The 23,699-nt window shown below is 36.3% G+C and overlaps 1 protein-coding gene across 3 annotated transcripts in view; it reads left to right on the plus strand.

The window, feature by feature from the left end:
* The window catches only part of LOC131152292 (DNA mismatch repair protein MSH1, mitochondrial), a 144,168-nt gene that overhangs the window by 70,077 nt on the left and 50,392 nt on the right, over window positions 1-23,699 (plus strand). For all 3 annotated transcript variants that reach the window (XM_058104105.1, XM_058104108.1, XM_058104107.1), the window contains 2 exons: window positions 18,491-18,558; window positions 19,469-19,642. In XM_058104105.1, coding sequence (XP_057960088.1) covers window positions 18,491-18,558; window positions 19,469-19,642 — 242 coding nt within the window. The remainder of the gene's footprint in view (window positions 1-18,490; window positions 18,559-19,468; window positions 19,643-23,699) is intronic.

Consider the following 23,699-nt stretch of genomic DNA (forward strand, 5'->3'; position numbering starts at 1 on the left):
CAAACTCTCTTGGACAAATGGGTGACTGCCTATGAAAAGCTACACTCTGATTGTCAAGCCATCCAGGCTTCTAATCCAACCTTCATCAGGAAAAAAGATGGATTTGCTGAGATCATGTACTTGTTGTTTTCCCCATAACTTTCACTCCAGAAATCAGTGAGATAAACAAAGTAGAGCCACCGATTGAGCACTTTGGAGTAGATGGACATCTAGTCTACTACTTCAAAAATCTCGAAACAAGACATTGTTATTGGGATATAGATTGTTTCTGTGCAGATTGCTTCAATGACAATGATGACGATGATGATCTCCCAAAGAGAAGGGAAAAGAAGTTCGTTTAGTAGCAACTGAATGAGAGGTGTGAGGATGGATATCTCGAGGTTGATCTCTTAGGAGAACCTTTTAGAAAATTCAGGGTTTGTTTGGTATTATTGTTGTTTTCTGTTTTTTGTTTTTGTTTCTCCACAATGAAGAAACATATTATAAAAATGTGTTTTTTTATGTTGTCAGTGTTTTGTTTTTGTTGTCAGTTTTCAACTGTTTGCCGAAAAATTGAAAACCAGATTTTATGGTTTTTAGTTGTTTTGGTAGTCTGTTGCCAAAAAATATAATATCTAGAAATAAAGCTTTTGGATTAAATCATTCATTTTATACTTTTTAAAATTAAAATAAAAAATTAAATGATCATATGAATTTAAATATAATTAAAATAAAACTATACATAACTTTCAAAAAATAATAATAAATCCAATTGCAAGATACTTTCACTATTTTTCAGTTGTCATGTCCAATAAAATGTTTATTGTAAAGTAAAATTTGAAAGTAGAACAATTAAGTAAAATAATTATAATAAATTTTATTTTTATTATAGTAATTTTTTGAATGTGTATTATTTGTAATTTTATTATTTAAATCATATTTCTATAATATTAGTTGATTTAAAGATGAAAATGAGCATTTTTAATTAAGTTTTAAATTTGTATTAGTTTTATAAATGTTAATGAAATAGGTTGCTGGTTTCTAGTTTTTAGTTTCTTTTTTTAGTTTTTTGTTTTTGTTTCTAGTTTTCTTTTCTCTAAGTTTTGACAATGATGCCAAACGGCCCCTCAATTATTATGTCCTCTACTCAAAAAATAAACCTAAGAATCCAAAACACTCTTCCGATCCGTGCAAACAAATAAAAAACGGATCTACCTTTGTACCATCAGAAGGCTCTCCTAGTTATTCATAATGAGGCATCCACATCTACCGATCGTGAACTAGCCTATGCAAAAATGGAATTATCCCTCTAAAATTTCAGAAGCTCTCCTAGGATGCAATATGCTGAACCTACAGATGATTTTTTTGCACTAGGAGATTGCAGCAGCTTACCAAACATGTTTGGAAGATAAAAAATCCACTCCCAACATGGCGAGAAGACGGAAGTGTTAGATGAATCTCCCAAGCTGTAACAACATTAAATTGGTAGGCTGAAAATTCTCATGCTTAGAATAAATTCCTCGAGCGAATAGCCTCCAAGAAAGAAGTCCTCTCTGAGAGGTTTTGAAGAGGTTTCAATCACAATTTGTGATCATAGCAAGAGTGCAAGAACTTATTGTTAGATTAGACTCAAAATTGTGCACCATTGCCACCACAATAAAAACCTCAACCAAGCTTCACTAATGATTGCTCAAAAAGAAGGTGAAAAGAGACATCTTCAAGCCCAACTACATGCCCTGCGGGGTGAAGAACAACAAAAGTTTCCGACCCTCTAAATTTCTTCTTAGTTGTTGTAGATCCCTTCCCATTTAAACCCACAAAATCCTTTCCAGAAACACCCCCCACAACTCCAACAATTAGCTGCTGTAGACCTTCTTGTAAATCCTTTTAGACTAAGTTGCTTATCCTTTTTCTTTACCACCATGCAAACCTTTTACATCACTCAAAGCCCTTTCCCTGGCAAGTTCTGCAACTGTGAACCATGAGCCAATGGACTCCAACCCCCAAACTAGAGCATCCTCAAAATTCGCGCCAGACTGCCTCCCAATGGAAAATCCAAACCCAATCTCCTTCCTAAAAAAATTAGCACAGCCTTAACTTTTTGCCCTTCCAGAAATCTCTCTTGTAGATTTCTTAAGCCCAGAAGAGTCTGAGGAACAAGAGATGTTCATGCGGGAAAGTACTAAACATGGCTTCACCTTTGAAGACACTCTTCCGCTTGACCAATGGCATGACAGTTTCTACCAAATGTTTTCCTGGTGCACAACAGAGGTACAACACAAGCTACTTTGTAGCTAGTTATAAACAAGTTCATAGTAAGGCCCCAAGGTAGATTATGAGAATGGTAGATCAATCTCGGAGAATATAGGAAACTCTAGGTTAGACACCCATAATTTAGAAGGACTCATATCCTATGTTTACACTAAGTTCTTGGGTCATGTAAACAATTATAGTGACTAGGATCAAGAAGAATCTTCAAAGATGAAGTGTTGTTCCTTCAAAAGAAAAGACTTGGAAAGACATTATAATAGAATGTCAAGGAGATTCTATGCCATAAATGGTATTGATGATATAAATCTGAAGCATGCATTCCATAATTCACTTCTTGAACCTTTATGAGATAAGATTGCAAAGCTCCTAAACAAGAAGGAGTATCTCTTCAAATTTGTTCTCTGGGAGAATTTTATCAAAACTCCCTTTTTCCTTTAGAGAAACTGTGCAACCATAGGATGCTCATTGAGAACATTGTCTCTATAGCTTGTGATTGACTGAATCTACTTATAAAATGTCATGGATGGAAAGATTGCTCTATCTCAATAGAAAAAAAAAAAAAAAAAAAGGAAACACTTTAAGAAATATAGATTTGAGACGAAGATGAAAAGGATGTTCAAAAAATTCCTTAGGAGAAAGAGATCCAGAGGCAAGATGGCAAACAAGTGTTTCATATGCAGGAAAAAGGACATTTTGCCAAGGATTTCTCAAAAAGGAAAGAAAAGAGATAGTCTTCAACCAGGTCTCTTTAATCCTTCGAGAAGAAGTTTCAAATCTTGAATTAGTATGCTCCATTGATGATTATCAATGTCATTTATGGCAATCAACTACTCAGATTATGAAGATTTTGAGACTGAAGAAAAAGAATCTCAATCTCAATCTTCCATTGAATCGGGATCATAACTCCTCTAGATAGTCCCAAAAATGCAGTTTCCCTTTTCCCAACCCATACCCACAGCTCTAGTCCATCTCTTGACTGATACCTATGAAAAGCCTTTACCTCTCGTTGCCTTTTTGATACCGCTTCAAGGGCCACTGTTCTAAATCTGTCACTCTTACGCAAATTATTTTTGCTAGCATTTTCCCAAAATTTCAGAGTTGCGAATGGGGAAAAATTTGTCATTGATTAGATTAGTTAACCAGTCTTGATAAGACTCTTTCGAAGGCTTACTGTAAAGCACCAAGTTCTTAAATTTACATTGCCAGGAAAAGATCTCCTCATTTGGTTTGATCTATTGCATAAACTCTTGATGCTTAGGTGGTCAAAGGAACATAAAAACTTCAAGCAATGGTTTCTTCCCTAGTCCCAAGCGCCATCCTTGTAAGTGAGCCATATAAATCCATAAAAGCTAAGATTATCCAATTCTCATGTGCCAAAAACCATTTCGAATTTAAGATCAAATGACAGAATCCTCTTTGGCTAAATCCTGCGTTTTTTGTAAAGCTTCCTTTCAAAATGAGGATATAAATCCCACAAAGGTTAGCTCCATATAAGGATGAATCCAACTCATTTTTTACTGGCGAAGCAAGAACTTATGCAACTCCAAGAAGAAGGATTGATAGAAGAAACTTCATCGCCATGGGCATGTGACGCTTTTTATGTGAACAAAAAGCAGGGCAAGTTTAGTGAAAGTTAAGATCAATTATTAATTACCAGCCTCTAAATCATTTCCTTGCAGATGATAAGTTCCCTATTCCCCAGAAAAATTTTCTATTCTTGCTAATGTTTTAAAAGGCGAAAGCGTAAGGTGAGGCATTTTACCCTCCACGTGGCGAGGTGTAAGCCTTAAGGTGTTGAGGGGTAAGCATTTTGGGACCATATTTTTTTTTTAAATAATTAAAAAATGAAATAAATTTATATATAGTATTAAAATGAGAAAAAATTTTAGAATAATGGAGAAAAAAATAAAAACATAGTTTTTAAATATCATATAGGCCAATTTTAGCGAACAAACTCAAACAATGAGTTTTAGAGACACTAGCAGGGAGTCTTTTGGGAGTTTGCTACGAACAACACTGGAGAGATAGAGTTGAATACTCGAACTAGTTGGAGAGACCTCAGACTGAGAAGAGATCTCGAAGCGGAGAGGTTGTAGGGGGTTGTGGAGAGAGGCGAGAGGCTGTAGAGGGTTGTTGGAGAGAGACGAGAGGTCCAAATGGGTCGTTGGAGAGAGACAAGATTTCAAAAGGGGTCATCGAAGGCAGATAAGAGGTTGGAAGGGGTTGTCGACTTGTCGGAGAGAGATGAGAAGCTAGAGGAGTCTTTGAAGCCAGATGCAAGCTTGGAAAGAGACGAGAGGTCCGAAGGGTTCTTTGGAGAGAGTCGAGCCGTTGGAAGGGGTTGTCGACTCGTCAGAGAGAGACGAGAAGCTGGAGGAGTTGTCGGAGAGAGACGGGAGCTTGGAAGAAAGAAACTTCATCGAGGGGGGGTTTGGACGCTCGTCCAAGCCTATCAGTTTTGTTTACTAGTTTTTTTTTTTTTTTAATAATAATTTAGATCAGGCTGCTCCCAAAAGGTGTATGCCTTCCCATATGAGGCGTAAAAGGCATGCCTTTTGTCCTGAGGCATACGCATTTTCCCTTGAGGCGTACGTATTTTAGGATTTACGCCTTTCAAGCTACGCCATTGGGCGTTTTATGCTCAAAATGCATCAAGAGACGTGCCTCATGAACGCCTTTTAAGACACGGGTTCTAGCAATTGTCACATGCCATGGTTTTCTCTAATTTTGATCTAAAGGCAGGTTTTTAGTAAAGGCATTCATCTAGAGGATAGGCCAAAAATTGATTTCCGTATACCTAATCATCACTATTAGGATAGTCATGCCCTTTGATCTAAAGAACGCACTATCATACTTTCAAAAAACAATGAATATCAAGGAACATGAAGATTGTTAGATCGTTTTCATTCTTTAGTAGAACAATTTGGGATCATGCTATTGGAAAAGAGGATGGTGATTGGGCCATCCTCTATTGAATTCCTTAGAATGGCCATATCTGATGAACACTATTCTCTCCAGCCCCACATTGCCTCTTAAGTTGAGCACATTCTAGATGAATTAGAATCGATAAAACAAATTTAAAAATTTCTAGGAATTGTTAATTAATGTTAGACTTCGTCCCACATGTGGTCCCACTCAGATCTACTCAAGCATATCTCTTGTAAAGAATCCTCCACCATCGAGGTCAACCCACACCAGGGCTATTCAAGAACTCAAGAAAATTTCAAAGAATCTACCCTATTTAGTGGAACTATTATCTTGCAAACAGTTGGTAGTGATGAATATTGGGTAGCCTATCTATTTGAAGAAATTCAAGGATAAGAAAGTTGTGTGGATATAAAAGTAGAGCCTTCAAACCAGCAAAACAACATTATCATTCTACTTTCAAAGAAATTATGGTAGTAAAGAGGAGAATAGGAAAATTCTAGTTTTATCTCCTGGGACTTTGAACTAGTGCATATCTAGGGTAAGAAAAATGTCCTTGCTGATTTCTTATCAAGATCCAAAACCACCCCTCCTCTCCTATCTGTAGTCTACATGCTTACCCCATAACCATCAAATCCAAACCCTCTCGCTCCAAAGACTCCCGAAACCTCATTAATTTTCCTCCAGAGATTCAAGAAATGGTAATTCATTACTCCATAAACGAAGCTCTAAAAAGATCAGGCAAATTTTAGTGGTTTTAGTTTCAAACCATGAGGTCTCCTATATCTCCAATATCATATTCCGCCTTGAATATCCTTATCTTAATATATTCCAAATCCCCTCTCTCTACGACTTTAGCAAAGAAGCAATGTGCCTCTTATGTTATCTCTTTGAAAGACATACAATTGGCTTTGCTTTTTATGTTCCCAATCTTGCAACCTACCTTTTTTCAGTGCAAGATCAATCCCATCATGAACTAGAATCAACTCCTTGTATGAAAATTGCTTTCTTAGTTTTTCTCCCTGATAAGTGGATCTTTGTATTGGACAAGCATAGAAGCCATACATATTAGTAACCTTTCATAATGGGGTAGATTTCATCCATTATACCCAATTGATCCAACACCAAAAGAAAAGGAAAATTATATCGCTCATAATCCATGTGCTCACATTGAAGTTTGCTTTGATTTCAATGTCTTTGCTTGCATAGGCATCATACATTGACATCATCCATGTGCTCACATTGAAGCTTGCTTTGATTTCTATGTCTCTGCTTGCATAGGCATCATACATTGACATCATCGTGACAAGAAAATTTGTGCAAACTCAATCGTAAAGACCCTAGCCAAGTTCTAGTAAAAATTTTTAAAAGAAGAGATCAATGGGTGCACTCTGGAGAACACAATTGATGGGGATCTGCATGCTTTACCTATGTCATTTTCAGATGTTGTGACACGTGGACAGCCTCCCGATGTCCACATTTCCTTTGCCGACATGATGACACATGGACGACCTCTAGATGTCCACATCGGTTCATAATTGTTTGTAGATTTTTAATGGATTATTTGAAGACTTGTTTTGAAGACTTGTTTTGAATACTTTTCAGTGTAAGAAAGATCCAAGTAGAGATGCCGAAGCAAGTCCAAGTTCAAGACTCATGTGGGCCCCACACAGAATTGGGCCTCCCTTTGATTTTTGTTTTATATTTAATTTGTAATCTTGTAAGACAACTTACTTGCTTGCTTGCATGTGCATGTCTTAGTAAGTTGTGTGTGTTGTAAGGTGTGTTAGCATTTAATGTGTCTAGTGAGTTGTGTGTTAGCAAGTTGTGCTTACAATTTATTGTGTCTTGTAAGTTGTTTTATTTATTTTCTTTGTCTCCCATGCTTGTATGGGAATTGTTAGTTATTTAATGTCCTTGTACCCCCATGCTAGCTAAGCTTATTAATGCTTTGTTCCCTCATGCTAGCTATATATATATACCCCTTCATTGTAAGAACTATGTAGAGAGAAAAAGTATTGATATTGAAATGCAATTCCTTTGTTGAAGCTTGTTAAGCTTTGTCCAATCCTTGTGTCTGTGTAGTGAGAGACTACGTCGTTCTCCTCGGAGATCAAGTGGTGAAAGACCACTATTCTATCTAGTGACTCCATCTCTATCCCACTTTCACGACTTCCCTTAATCACCCACATGGCCACCACCAAGTTACACCCAAGGCCAACAATCCACCATTCCATTGTAGCATACGTATTACATTTCAAAGTTTGCACGAAGAACTTCAGACGAGTTCTAACTATCCTCCAATGCATCCACACGACCACTTCCCCTCCATTACATTGCTGCGTTCATCCCGCTATTTCAAAGCTTGATCCAAGGACCTACGGTGTGATCCAACTGTGTGTTGGGCAACATCTAGCATCCATTGAAACTCTTGATAAATCAGTATCTGTTTGAACCTTTACTAAATCTTGCTAAAGCCCTATCTTCAATTTCTGAAATCTCATATTTGATAATCCTTTGCATCCATAGACTTCAAAATTTCAGCTTGCTAGCTTGAAATCAATTGTAGAATATTGTTGTGCTAAACTTAGAATTTTATTCTTGAAATATTCAAATAACATCCTTGTTGCATCTAACTTAATACCTTTGTGAAAGAACCAATTGGGACTAAATTTTGGACAACATCATACACCTTTTAAAAGTTTCCCAACATGTGAAATGTCCTCTAATTTATTGTGTTTATGTTTAGTTAATTGAGTTCTTAAACAAAGTGTCTTGAGTGGATGTGCTTGTGTGAGGGTTGAAACTGTAGGACTAGGCCACTCTTACCTGTCCTACATCAACAGTCCTCCCATTGATTGGACCTACAAAATGGAATCTACTTTAATAAAATCATCGATGAGCTTCCACAAATAGGAACAGAATCTAGCGAGGATGACACAGGCTGATAAGACTCCAGAGATCTTTCTAGCTATAGAGTGCATGTGATGTGTTAGTGGTATATTTGTAATAATTAATGTGTTTCGTAGGTCTACATGTGAGTCTATCAGTTGTAAAAATAAGTTATGCATGTCAGAGTGTCAGTTATGTTCGTTCAGCTGTATGGTTAAGGAAAGTTGGTTAGGACTAGTGCTATGTTAGAACATTATTGGGAAATATGGAGTCTCGTTCTATAAAAGGAAGAACAAATGGGCCTTAGGGGCATAACCAGGGAAGTTCCCTTAACTCTTCATTATTTGTAGTTCCCTTTTCCCAGTTGATATGTCCTTTCTTCTTTCTAGCTTGTAAGTCTTGTGTGTTTCTTTGTTTTCTAATTAAATTCTTATTCTCCATTTTACTCCATCTTGGTATCAAAACCATGATTTTTAAATTATATATTGGTATGTCTTGATGGTTCTCTAGGTTGGTCCAAAGCTGATATGTCCTAGAGTTTCTTGATTAGTAGGCTCTTTTCATTGGGTAAGATTAGTATGCTCTAAGGCTGCCACCTAGATGAATCTCCCATAATAGAAAACTAGCTCATATAATGAACAACTGAATGCCTAAATCATCTAGTGATATTATCCTAGAGCCAGTGAACAATCACTTATCCTTCATCCTGTGGGTTGCTTGCATCTTAGCCTGAGTGTAGGATTAGGGCATCTTTTGCAATAGTATTATGATACTGGTTAAAGTTGCTCGAGTCATTTGATCATGAAGAAAAATTTTACACCCAAGAGACTTTTGGACATACTATATCCTTTCTAGATATGGCATTAGATCCGCCTAGACTCTTTATATCATCCTCTTGCATTTTTTTTCCCAAATATCTTTGGAATAAGTTAGATTTTCTGGATGAGGTAAACTATGTTTCAGAAAAACAAAAAAATTCCAATTACTTAGTTTCCCATAATAAATTCATATAGTGTCTTTGTAGGAGGCTCATCTTCCACTTTTGCCCAGATAGTCAAAAAGCTCATTTCTCCATCTTCCCCAAAGCAAGCCAGAGAATATGTACAAGCCTCAAAGATGGACCACTTGCAAGTCCCTGCCTCAAAGGTCAGAAAAGGTTACTTAGTCTAAAATGATTTACAACATATTCTACTTTAGCTAATGGTTGGAGTTGTTCAGGGTGTTTTTGGGAAGGATTTGTAGGTGTAGGTAGGAAGGGATTTGCAACAAATTAAGAGGGGCTTGGATAAATCTAGGTGGGGGAAGCTTTTGTTGTTCTTCCCCGCAAAGGGCATCTAGTTGGGCTTGAAGATGTTTCTTTTCACCATAATTCACCTCCTCAACTATTGTGGGAGATGAGACTTCAATGCTCCTAACAAAGGAGTAGTTCTTCAAACCTGCTCTTTGGGAGAACTTTATCAAAACTCTCTCATGGGTCTAGAAAAACTGTGCAACTAGAAGAAATTCAGTTCTTAAAAATAGTAAAATTCATTTTATCGAAGTTCCCTATTCCCCAAAAACCTGTACTATTCTAGCAATTGTCACAGATGAACTTGAGTTGTGGGTATGGCTTGGGAAAAGGAGAACTTTATTTCTGGGACTATCTAGAGGAGTTTTGATCCTGATTCAATGGAAGACTAAGATTGAGATTCTTCATCTTTAGTCTTAAAATCTTCATAAACTGCTTAAAATCTTCATAAACTGACTAGTTGATAGCCACAAATGACTCAAGACATAGATAATCGTCAATGGAGTATACCAATAATAGTGTCCTATTTTAGGATTTTCAAAGTAGTAGACTAGATGTCCATCTGCTCCAAAGTGTGCAATCGGTGGCTTTGTCATTTATCCCATTGATTTACTGAGTGAAAGTTGTAGGGAAAACAAGTACTTGAGTGGAGGTGGTTGTTGGGCGAGAAAATTTGATCTCACAAGATCTATCTTTTTTCTTGATGAAGGTTGGATCAGAAACTTCATTTGTGGAGTTAGTATTGAATTATCATTTCTTGAATCTCTAGTGGAAAATTAGAGAGGTTTTTAGAATGTTTGGGGCTAGAGGATTTCATTTGCCTTAAGTTCTCAATGGATTTTGACACATGAGAATTGGATATTCTGGGCTTTTATAGATTCATATGGCTGACTTAGGTATGAGGATGGTGCCTAATACTAGGGAAGAAACCATTGCTTTCTATTTAAACAGATATCCCACAACAGAAAACTAGCTTGTATAATGAACAACTGAATTCTTGAATCACCTAGTGATATTGTCCTAGAGCCAGCAAACAATTCACTTATCCTTCATCTCATGGGTTGCTTGATTGGATGGGTTGACTTTCATTGGCAGTCACCCACTTTCCCAAGAAGGGTTCAACCATCTCTTCTATAGAAAGTTGTCTACATACATAAGTGCAACTGGGGGAAGAGCTTGATGCCACCTGGATGAAGAGAGCATCTTGTGAATGGGCTAGAGCAGGTGTGACTAGATCAAACACATAGTTTTGCAGCCTATAGGACATTTGATGGTGATATGTTGCGCATATGTGTCATTTACCATTGAGTCTTTGTGATTTGCCCGTGGACTTTAATTCCTCCAAAAGTTTAGGATCATCAAGAGGCATGTTGAAATTTGGGTAAAAAGTTAAAAAATAGTGTTGGCATCGAGTGTGGTTTCCAAAGTTCCAAAACATGCCTTTTGATAGACTTGGGGATAGGAGTGAAGTAAGCTATTTGAGAAATTATTGTATTCCCCTTGCATGGAGAGTAAGGGCAACTCGAACAACTCCAAAATGAATATAGGTGAATCCTTGAGCTAACCAATGTTGCTGAAAAGAATTTGGGGAGGAGGGTGAGAAGGTCTCTTTGTTAGAGGCAGGGACTTGGAAGTGGTCCATCTTTGAGGCTTGTACATATTCTTTGGTTGGCTTTGGGGAAGATGGAGCAATGAATTTTGATTATCTAGGCAAATGAGGAAGATGAGCCTATTGCAAAGATTGTAAGAATTTACTATGGAAAATTGGGTAACTGACATTTTTCTATAATCTAGAACATATTTTACGTTATACAAAAAATCTAACTTATTTGAAAGAGATCTAGGAAGAGAAATGGAAGAGGATGATGCAAAGAGTCTAGGAGGATCTAACGCCATATCTGGAAAGGATATGGTATGCTTCAAAACCTTTTTTGGTGTAATATCTTTTCTTTATGATCAAATGACTCAATCATCTTTACCTGGTATCCCAATAATATTGCAAAAGATGCCCTAATCCTACATTCGTGCTAAAATGCAAGCAACCATGGGATGAAGGATAAGTGATTGTTTGATGGCTCTTGGATAATATCAGTATATGATTTAGGCATTCATTTGTTCATTATACGAGCTAGTTTTCTATTGGGAGAGATTTGTCTAAGCGGAAGCCACAAAGCATACTAATCTAGCCCAATGAACAAGCCTACTTATCAAAAATCCCTAGGAAATCAGCTTTAGACCAACCTAGAGAGCCATCAAGGCATTCCAATATATAATTTTAAAATCCATGGCTCTAATACCAAGATGGAGTAAAAAGGAGAAGGGGAAGATAATTTAAGGAGACCTTTCCCAAGAAATGTTGAAGAGGTTTCAATCACAATCTAAAATCATAGCAAGGCTGGAAGAACATTTTGCTTAGTCTAAAAGGATTTACAGTTGGGGTATATACAGGAGCAAATGGTTGGAGTTGTTGGGGGTGTTTTTTAAAGGAATTGTGCGTTTAGGTAGGAAGGGATCTGCAGCAAATCAGGAGGAGCAGCTTGTAATTTTTTTTTTGTTCCCTTTCTAACCTACGAAAAGAGAGTAAGAAGTATAAAAATTTAGTCAGGCAGCTTGGTGCACAAAGTTCCTGCATGTGTGTGTGTGAGGGAGAGAGAAATAGAGTGAAAGATTGAGAAATTGAAGATAATCAAGAAATCAACCGCACAAGTAGATTTCAATAACTTGGATCTGTTATGCAAGTTGAAGAAGAAATTGAAGAAGACATATTATTACATTGGGTTAAAGCAAGGTGGGTAAAATGGACTAGTGCTTCAAGTGTGTTGTGTGATCGTAAAATCCCATTAAAACTGAATGGAAAAGTCTATAAGACAGCTGTCAAATCAGCCATGCTATATGGATCATAATGCTAGGAAACTAAGAAACAACCTATTTTAAAAAGTAAAAGTTGTTGAAATGTGAATGCTAAGGTGGATGAGCAATCTAACATTAAAGGATAAATTAGGGAATGAACATAAATTCACATTAAATTAGGTAAAGCACCGATAGAAGATGAGATAAAGGAGGGGGTACTTAGATGGTTTGGGCATTTGAAACACAAGCCAAGTGGTGCATCAAGTTATTTTAGGTCAGCTGTATGAAGGCTTTTCCACTAATCCACTCAATGAAGGGCATTTTCTTTGGCTAACTCAAGAGCTATTAAATTTTTTTCTTACCCCCTCATTCCAGGTCATTTTATATCTGCTCTTCCTTCTTCTAGTAATTTGCTCGCTCGTCCTTAGTGGTGCATTTTAGCCTACGTTTCAAATGCCCAAACCATCTAAGCCACCCCTACCTTATTTTATCCTCTATTGGTGCTATGCCTAACTTATTGAGAACATGTTTGTTCCTTAATTCATCCTGTAATGTTATGCCACACATCCACCTTTGCATGCGTATTTCAATCACTTTAACTTCTTGAATATGTTGTTTCTTAGTTGCCTAGCATTATGATCCATGTAGCATAGTTGATCTTATAGTCATCCTATAGAACCTTCTTTTTAATTTTAGTGGTATTCTGTGATCACACATCACACCTAAAGCATTCCTTAATTTTACCTAGCTTGCTTTAATTCTATGTACTAAATCCTCATGAATTTTTCCCTTCACTTGCATAATGGGTCCAAGAACCGAAGCTATTGATTTCTTGATCATCAAGTTTAGTCTTATCTTCAATATTACTCCTTACATGGCTGAAATTGAATTTCATATATGCTGTCTTGTTTCTACTTATTTAAAAGCTTTTAGACTTTAACATTGTTCTCCAATGCTTGTAACGTAGATTCTACCTCACTCCTGCTCTCATCAATCAAAACAATTTCATCTGAAAACAGCATACGCCATGGGATTTCGTATTAGATATTCCTTATGAGTTCATCAATTGCTAAAGTGAACAAACAGGGGCTTAAAGTGGAACCTTCATGTACACCTATTGTGATTGGAAATTCTCCAGATTCTCCTCCTACAGTCCTAACGCTATTCGTTCGTCTATTGTACATATCCTTAATAACATTGGTATATTTGCTGCATACTCCCTTTCAAAAATCCACTAAAGAAATTTCCTAGGTACTCTTATCACATACTTTCTTGAGGTAAAAAAAACCATATAGAAGTCCCACTTCTTTTCCTTGAACTTCTCTATTAATCTCTTTAGTAAATAGATAGCTTCTATTGTTGATCTCCCAAGCATAAAACGAATTTATTTTCTGAGGCCCTCATTTCTATTCTTATTTTTTTTGTTCAATTACTCTTTCCCACAACATCATCATATGGCTCATTAGTTTAATTTCACAATAGCTATTGCAGTTTTGAATAACCCTATTGTTTTTTGTTTATAGGTATTAATGTGCTTTTCCTCCGTTCATCCGATATTTCCTTGGTTTTTATATTGTTTTATTGATAGAAAAGAAAAAAAAAAAAAAATATAGAAGACAACAAAAGAAGATCAACACGCCTTAAGAAGAGATTGAACATTTGAAATACACATCTCCTTGGAATTTCCATGGAGGCTAATTGCAATAGTAAAAGAATGGGTATGAATGAGATGCCTTACGTCTTCTCCAAGTCCCCTTTTATAGTGATGGAGGTTGACCCTACATTGATCCGGTATTTATAAGCGCATTATTCCGCTTGTGGGAGTTACATAAACTTTACGGGCATTGATATGGGGGTTTTGAATATGATTTCGTAACCGCCCATGTCTTCAATGCATGTGATTTAATCTACCTGTTTGTTATGGAAGGTGGTTTAATGGAGGAATTGAAACCGTTCCTCCTTTTAAATGAGGATATTTTTGGGGTATATCAGTTGCCCTCCTTTCGAAAGCCCTAGAGCACTACAAATAAAGAGAAATTCCGTAATTCAATTCCTTCCTTCATCCTTCCAAACCCCATAAAAGATATTGCCAAGAACTCCTCCATTGTTCTAGGACAAACCCAGCTTTCTCCAAATCAATTTAATAGCTCGTTCCAAACCTTCATGCAAAATTGCAATGCAAGAAAAGATGTGAAATAGATTTTGAACAATCAAAACAAAGCATACATATATCAAGAGAGAGGGCCTTTAAAGGTCTCCTCATCTGCAGCAAGTCATTAATTTTTATCCTGTTAAGCACAACCAACCAAACAAACACTTTGATTTTAGGGGGGGATTTTGGCCTTTTAGATTACTTTGTAGAATGGAAAGGAGAATTTGATACCAACCAAGAATTCATGGAGGGATTTACCAGAATAAACTCCTAAAAAATTTGACAACCAAGATCGACCATCATCTTCAGAAGATACCCTACAATTATTCAACATAACCAACAAAGAAGATAACTCAATAGTTTCCCTATCATTCAAGGCTCTCCGAAGAAGGTAAAGGACTGCTCTGGTCTACAATAAAAGAAGAAATAGGATCATTTTGCCTTGAGCTCGAGGGAAATAGCGAGGAAAAGAGGTGGACAAAACAACATTGCCGAATCAAAGTTATTTCCAAAAACGAATATTACATCCCTTACCTAAAACAAATTTGGTATGGGGATAAAGAGAGGATAATTTTGGGAGATAGCTTTGCACGGGATTTCCGAAGAACATATGAACCTAAATTAGAATCCCATTTGTTCCCATAAAGTTCAAATTTACTTTTGGTAACTTTTTGCCACAAGGAAGAAACCTCTAGTGGAAACCGCCAAAGCCATTTAGCCAAAAGAGTCGTTTTCTTAGACACTAAATTTCCAATACCCAAACTGCCCTCCCTTTTAGTCCTACAAACCACCTCCCAAGTCACCTAATGATCCTTAAAAATCCCTACCTTTGCCCGAAGAAAATTTCTCATAATTCTCTCAATCTTACTAGCGACTCTTGTTGGAGTTTTAAAAATAGAAAAAGAATACAATGGAATACTAATCCTTAATTAGAATAGTCCTCTCTCCCAAAGAAAAAAAAGGGCTTCCTTCCACCCATATAAATGCTTGGATACTCACTCCACCACCATATCCCAAAAACTAGTTAATCTAGGATTACCCTTCAAAGGAATCCCTCGTTAGGACAACGGCCACCCCAACCTAGCAAACCCAACTTCCAAGGCTAATTCCCTAACACTCTTTGCAGGCATGTTAACAGCCACAATACCACTCTTACTCACATTAATCTAAAGCGTAGAGACCTTTTCAAAACTTTTAAGATTTATGATCCTCCAGGAAAAATACAATATCATCCACAAACTGAAGGGGTGACACCATGAACTCCTCCCTACTCACTTTTTGACCTTTCCTTAGACCTCTACCTACTGCCTCCATCCTACTCAAAACATCAACCACTAAAACAAAAATGGAGAAAGAGGATCCCCTTTGTAGCCGTAAACCAATATTTAGGTTCACCATTCACTATGACCACAAAATTCACATTAGACATGCAACCTTTCATCCATCTACACCATCATTCTCCAAACCCCTTCCTCACAGAATCTTAGCTATAAAGTTCCAGCTCCCTCTATTGTAATCTTTTTCAAGAACCAGCTTAAAACAAGCCATTCTTCTTCTTCTCCTAATATCCTCAATGGTTTCCTTTGCAATTAGGATTGCATCCATAAAATGCCTTCCCCCCACTAATGCACTCTGGGCCTTGGAAACGTTCTTATCAAGAACCACACTTAACCTATTTGCTAGCACTTTAGTGATTATTTTATACACACTAGAAACTAGGCTAATAGTGTTAAATAGATTAATTAACCATATAATTCCTTTATCCCTAGAAATTTCCAAACTTCAGTTGGGATGTCATTTGGTCCTATTCATTTCCTGCTTTTCATTTTTTTTAAAGTCATCTTAACTTCACTGATTCTATTTCTATGAGCAAACCTCATGGTTGGATTATTATGGGTGGACAATTTTCCGGAGGGGTGTTCGAAAGAAACTCCATGTGGTTAATGATCGCGTCATATTTACTAATTTTTCTAGCTTTCTCCCCTACCACTTAGTCTCTTGGAGGCAAATTATGTTATTATTTCTCCTAATCATAGTATCAAATCACTCCAAGCTCTTTCCCGCCAGTGCCCCGATTTTCCAAGTTGCTAACCTAATCCTAGTTTCTTGAACTTCCTTCACGTCTCTCTCCCATTAATAAAGGCTTGACCTAGCCCACCTTGTCCATTTTTTGCTACATTCGGGTGGTAAAAGTGCAAAGTGTTGCTCGTAGAGGATGCCTCAGTGAACCATTGGTAAAGATTCATGTCATCAAGATTTGATGAGTTTTACATTGGCTGTCAGCTACCTAATGTAACTTACCTCCTTTAGCTGAGCTTGGGACCGGTTGTGTTTATGTATAATTAGGGCATTAGTTAATTATTTGGGATCTTAAACTATAGTAATGAAAATTATATATATATAGCGATGCCTTAGTGATCCATTGGTAAGGATTCATGTTATCAAGATCTGATGGGTTTTACATTGGCTGTCAGCTACCTAATGTAACCATCCTCCTTTATCCGGGCTTGGGACCGGTTGTGTGTATGCATTATTAGGGCATTAGTTAATTATTTGGGATCTTAAACTATTGTAATGGAAATTATAGATATATATATTTATTTATTTATATTTATATATAGTCAATCCAATGAAGCATTCGGAACACCATTTTTTGTTATGCTTGAATGATTTGAAAAGTCCTTCTCCCACTGTACCATGCTCCATGACAAGTGGTGTATCCATTCATGTTCCTGCTCTGTCTACCATGATGATGTACATTCCTGTTGTCATTAGGTGAGATGCTGGAGTTGAAGGAAATGTTACGTATGAGTGGCCCTTCCAATTGACTTTGGGATGGAAGGAGTTGGGTTGCAGATGCTTCTAGGAGCTTCTCTTACAAGTCTTTCTTCACTCATTTGACTCGTTCCTAGTGCTCTTCTTTTTCTATGCATTATTTGGGATAGTAGGATCCTGTCCAAAATTAGACTTTAACTTGATCTACAATCCTTAATAAATCAACAATAATGATTTTCTTTAGATAAAAAGGCAAAATAAATCACCATGCACTCCACAAAATTTTCAAAATCTCCATTGAAGTTTTTGTGTTCCGCCACATTGGAAATCAAAATGGCATTCGATTTATGTTTTACAAAATTTCCATCGAGATTCCCACTCATCTCCCCAAATTTATTAGAACCTCGAAATTTCTGCAAAATTTGTTGAAATTTTAATCATAGAATAAAATTTCCATGAAATTCAAATTTGAGATTTGGAGCCCAATTGGACTTTCTCTTAATTTATCTTGTGTTTTGTTGAAACTAAAAAAGTTTTGAAATCATATGAATTTTTTTTTATGGAAAAAGGAATTCATTAATAGAAAAGAGAGAAAATTATAGGGAGTGGAGTTTAACTGTAAGTAAGCGTAATCCTCGTAAATACAAGTTTTTTTTTTTTTTCAAAAGAGAGTTGTGAGCACCTGCAGTGTACAGGAGGTTCATGTCAACAGCAGGTAGCTCCCAGTCTCTAACATACCCCAGAAATTGCCTACTCCAAGCCAAAGAGTCTGACTATAGATCCCAAAATGAGTCCATCAAAGCATTCTAATGACTGGCAACCTGTAGAGCATAAGGAAAGCTTGAGCCGGTAGCTCATTCTCTCATCGTAAGTCCTTCCAAAAGCTTGAGCCAGATCCTTCTTTCCTGCTGGTTTCTTCTATCTAGCTCTCCAACTTTTTAGAAGGGTTAGTAGATGATGTTATGAAGTGTATTAGAATTCACCATTGGGCAATTAATTATCCAAAGTACTACTTTGTAGTTTGGAGGGTAGATAAATGAACTTATGTACACATGGTATATGGTGCTGAGGCAGGCAATTATATTTTTTGAAACACTAGCGGTATGTCAATTTATTTTGGTTTTTTGAAAACAAATGTTATCATGAGAAGCATGTTTTAGGAAAAAAATTATTTGGAATGCTTGTTCTGCATAGAAATGAGCTACTATTATGCTTTTGAAAATTTTCATTTCAGTTTGAGTTTTTGTTTAGAGTATAGGCATGCTTAATAGTTTAATACTCTGATTTTTTTTTTCCATCTTTATCATGTTGGATCCATATGCTTAGTATTAGTACTAATTATATTTTTATTTTGGCAGCAACTTGCAAACTGATGAGCAATATATCATGCTCTATTCCTGAGTTTACTTGTGTCTCATCAGCGAAGGTACTATTTCAATTACCTTCTGATTCGGTTTGATACATAAATACTTATGCATGTATATAGCCTAAGCTTCCCAGGTGGTATTTTCTTTGAATCACTATTTGTGGATTCTTGATATGATTTGTTTTCCTCTCACGGTTGAAGGTCCTAATGGAAGCCATTCTACTATGTTTCGTTTCCAAAATCCTTGATTGTTTTAGATTTTTATCCTTGATACTAAGTGTTATATGGTGTGATATGTGAATATTTTTAGCTGATGACCTAAGAAGAAATTGGGAGTGGATGTCAATTTTTTGTGCTAGTTTTTCCAGGAAAAAAAACATATCTTTACTCCCTGTAATTGAGGAGAGTTAAGCTTAAAATGTGTATATTTAATTTATTACACCATTTGAGTCGCTGTTAGCTTAGTCTAGAAATACAAATAGTTCATACAAAAAAGAAATATTATATGGTGCAAGAGCTTGAACTGTTCTGAAGGATTGGTGTATTGGTCCTTATTTGATTAAGAGTTTGTTGGGGTTTTACAATGCAAAATAAGTATTGAAATCAGTTCTCTGTATGCAACAAAAATAGATGCAGCGTGTATAAGTTTGATTGAGGTGATTTTCAATGCATATGTTATTTTAGTTGTTTTTTGTCTCTAAGTTCGCATGTTTTATTTGCTTAATCAGGTGAAAATGTCATTTTCCTTGTTTGTGGCTTGTAGATGTAATGTAACATGCTCATTCCCTCCAAATTTATTTTTTCTCATGATTACCTCTCCCAATAACAATTTTATTTTGAAAAGGATTTTGTTGATAAATTATTCTTGCTATTAAATTTTATTTTATTTTGTCAAGTTTCTTGTCATTCATGTTTTCTTATAGTTATTGCTTTCATTGCCAAGGTTCTGACTTCTCCCAGTATCGTGCAGCTTGTCAAATTGCTTGAGCTGAGGGAGGCTAATCACATTGAGTTTTTCCGAATGAAAAATGTGCTTGATGAAATATTGCAGATGTATAGAAACTCTGAGCTTAAAGAAATTCTTCTTTCATTGATGGATCCTACTTGGATTGCTACTGGGTTGAAAATTGACTTTGAGACCTTAGTAAGTGGTAACTTACGGTTTCTTTTTAATTTTTTTTTCTTTTTACCTTATTTATATGTTCTTTTCTCTAATTATCATTTATACCAACTCATGTCGAAGTATCAAAGTTCGTGAATACCTCTTACTTATACGCCAACTCTAACAATTTAAATTTTAGATATAGAAGTAGTCAACAAAACACTTTGCTAGGCTGTACCATGGGTATTCAACGTGCCCAGCTTCTTGTGGATACTATGAACGATTGTGCCTGTTATTTCTTTGATAGCATATTTGAAAAATCTGATTTCTTGTCTTCATACAATGCATTCAATTCAAAAGACAGCTAAAATTTCCTTTACAATGTGGCAATTAAATTCAATAAGTTTATCCTATCATGCTGCAATTATCAGCAAGGTTAATTTAGTTTATTGCGTGCAATCTTATATGCTCATCAAAACTAAATTGAAGCTCCTTCACTAAAGTACTCAGTTGAAGCAATTCATAAACTCTGGTGTGCCACAGATCTAAACTGAGCTTCTGCACTGCCTCTGTAAGCTATTTACCATGTCTAAGGCAGCCAACAGAATTTTCCTATAAACATGCAATATCCTGAAGTAGAGTAATATGATTAGTAACTTGTCTTGTGCAATTAGCATCTGCATAGTAACTGCGCAATCTTTTACCTGGATCCATATATCATACGTGGGAAGTAGCATTCAGACGGAATAGTGGACAAAGCAGAGGGCTGAGATAGTAGTTACTGACTGGGCTGCAGGTGGCTTCTGCACTCAGGAGAACAATGGAGACTGACTTGAGATGGTCATTGAGGAAAACTCTCCAAAGGTTAACTCAGTCAAATATCCTTAAGAAGAACAAGGTTTTCATGCTTAGGGCCTTTGAGGCTTTTAAATAGCGGAGGGAAAATGCTAATGCACTTTCCCAATTGGATGTAAGGTCCTCTCCACTTCTTTAGCTCTATCATGGACATCATAAGGTTGTATCATGTCTAGGGCATTATGCTTGCCTATGACCGCTTGTCTTGTGTTCGTGGGATGAGTAAACATCATGTAAATAGTAGTGTAGTTTTATTCTTTGAGTAGGATAAAGCCTTAGTAAAAGAATAGAATGGGAGTCTGGCACCTCGATTAGTTTGATGTTTCCCAATGCCAGTCTGCCAGAGCTAGAATAGAATAGAAAGCTCTTTACGGGAGGTTGAGTGTTGTTCACCAATCATTGTAAAACTCACTGGTTATTGTAAATGTGTTTAGCCTACTTGCCTCCCTCGCTAAACACATGTTGCCTATGGTGATTGGAATAATAAATTGCATTGCTTTATGATTCACCACGTGGCTCTAATTTTCTTTCATGATTGTTTTATGCATCCACTTACTTTGCATTGGATGCTGTGAATTGTTCATGTGGTGGAATTGTGGTATACTTTTGGTTTACTAGTTAAGCTAGTGTGCAATAACTAGTGCAGCACAAACCTTCACTAGGTGTGAAGTCTTTGGCCCATGAATTGTTACCAAAGCTTGGTTAATTGCTTTATGATTTAGTTGCCTTCGGATCAGGATTGTGTAAAACATTGATGGGAGGACCATGCCACACATTGAAACTGAGAGAATTGATGCCCTAGAGGCATATATTGAGACAACCAACAATGTGCCCATAAAGATGGTCCAACTTTCAGATGTGTTGATTTATTATGAGGACCCAAATAGCAGCAAATTTGAAGATTTCCATGGTGCAGTTGAAGCTCTACCCAAGGTCTTAATTTTGATTTCGACTAAAATTTCAGAACTCCAATAGTATCCGGTTTCGATGTCAATTTCGATATTGATTTGAAGAAACAATAAAAATTAATAGTAAAGCATGGAATTCTTTTATGAAACTTTGGTAAAGGTTAATGCACATAATAATAATAATAATAATAATAATAATAATAATAATAATAATAATAAGTTTTAGGACTAATATATTACAACTTAAATTTCTATAAAGAATATATTAAAAATTTAATGCATCTATGTTGCGTATGAGGTACAATAGTTGTAATATAATATTTGTATTAAAGATGTTCGATTAATATAAATGAAATACATAAATCAATTACATATTATTCATTATATAAATAAAGATAGACATGAATGGTTATATTCATTATATAAAATGTTATTGTAAATTCAAATTTTCATATAATTTCAAAAGCCCTTGTAATAATCTTTTGTTTCAATAAAACGTCATATAAATTGAGAGAAATTTTATTTTGCATCTAAATCTCACATTTGAATTCCAACAAAATTTTGTTCTATAGTTAAAATTTCAACAAGTTTCGTTAAAATTTCGAGATTTTGATAAATTTAAGATGATTTGTTGAAATTTTGATGGGAATTATGTAAGATAGAAATCGATTACCTTTTTGATTTTGAGGGTCATGGAAAGTAGAAATTTCGACAATTTCATGGAAATTTAAGACAATGGCACTACCAAACCAAATGGGTGAGCTTTTTGCCAAGGTGAACCTAATGGTTTGTGTTGCTAGGGATTCCAATTCTATGGGAGTAGAATTTGAAAACAATGGTGCGAAAAAACTTCTATTTTGACATTGAGCAATACTTTCATGCAGTGAGGACCAAGTAGAAAAGAGTTGGAAATATCCATGGTGACAATGTTCTTGAGTGGTGATGCTCAGCTATGGTGGCATACAAAGTAGATGGGATTTAGAATGGGCTATAATTTATAGTTGGGTAGACTTGAAGAGATAGCTCAAGGTCTAATTCTTTCCTAAAAATGTTGAGTACACTCGGCGCAAATTGCTAGATCTTAAGTACAATGGTATCATAAGGGAGTGTGCAAAACAATTCTCTGCTTTGATGGTGGATATCCAGGATATGTTAGTGAAAGGCAAGATTTTCTATTTCCCCGAACTATTGAAACCATGGCCAAATGCTGAACTTCATCAACAAAGAGGTTAAGACTTGCCCATTGCACAAGCTGCCGTAGAATGCTTGACTGACTATGCTGTAAAGAATTCCACTATGTCCGAAGGAGTCACATTTCTAATGGAAATGACAAAAGTCTATCAAGTGGGGCAAACAAAGTGGGAGAGTTGACACCAAGGCATCAACTTCGAAGTAAGCTTCATCGCCTTGGTCATTCAAAAGATTTGATGGTGAGGGTGAGTTTGCGTGTTTCTTCTGTTGAGACACTCATAGAGTTGTTGATTACCCTCACAAGTCATCACATAATGCCTTGCCCTTGCAAGCTTCCATTGTAGATGGGGACGCTAGGATAGCATAAGGATGATGTGGAAACCCTGAGCATGGGTGCAATGCGGTTACTCAATTCATTGGAGAGGCAAATGAAAAAATTGAAAGTTACCCTAAAGGGTTAATGTTTGTGGATTTGCGGATCAATGGGAAGAGCACTATGCTATGATGGATACTAGGGCTATCCATAACTTTGCCTTGTTGAGGGAAGCACAAACACTCAAGTCAAAGTTGGAGAAGGAACTAGAGCGCATGAAAGCAATTAACTTTGCAGCTCAACCTAGCAAAGCAAGAGTTTGTAGGTTTGGACAATGGTAGGACATCACAACCATTTTGATGGATGATTTTCAAGTGATATATGGAACATGGAGTTCTTAAGGGAGATTAGGTAGTATTGATGTTGTTTGCTAGTTCCCTTTGTCTGAATCAGTTTAATGGGAGATTACCTTTTATGGTACAAGCTACTGCGGTGAAAAAAGGATAATGACTTGAGGAGAAGTTCCTCTTAGCCAAGCAACTAAAGAAGAGATTGAGAAGGGGTGAACTGACATATTGTGCCTCATAGGTGGTGGATGAAGATGCAGCACAAGAGTGGGTGCCTACTGCAATCCAAGATGTGTTGGTACAAAGTTGTCATGTTGAATAAGCTACCACACAACCTCCCTTTTCGATGAGGTGTATGGCTTGGGATTTAGTTGTTACTAGGGGTGAAGTCTCCTATGAAAGGTCATACTAGATTGTGCCTCTAGAGATAGCAGAGTTGAGGAAGCAACTTGATGAGTGATTAGAAAGCAGGTTATATAGTCCTT

Source organism: Malania oleifera, chromosome 3, assembly GCF_029873635.1.
Source record: "Malania oleifera isolate guangnan ecotype guangnan chromosome 3, ASM2987363v1, whole genome shotgun sequence".
NCBI lineage: Eukaryota > Viridiplantae > Streptophyta > Magnoliopsida > Santalales > Ximeniaceae > Malania > Malania oleifera.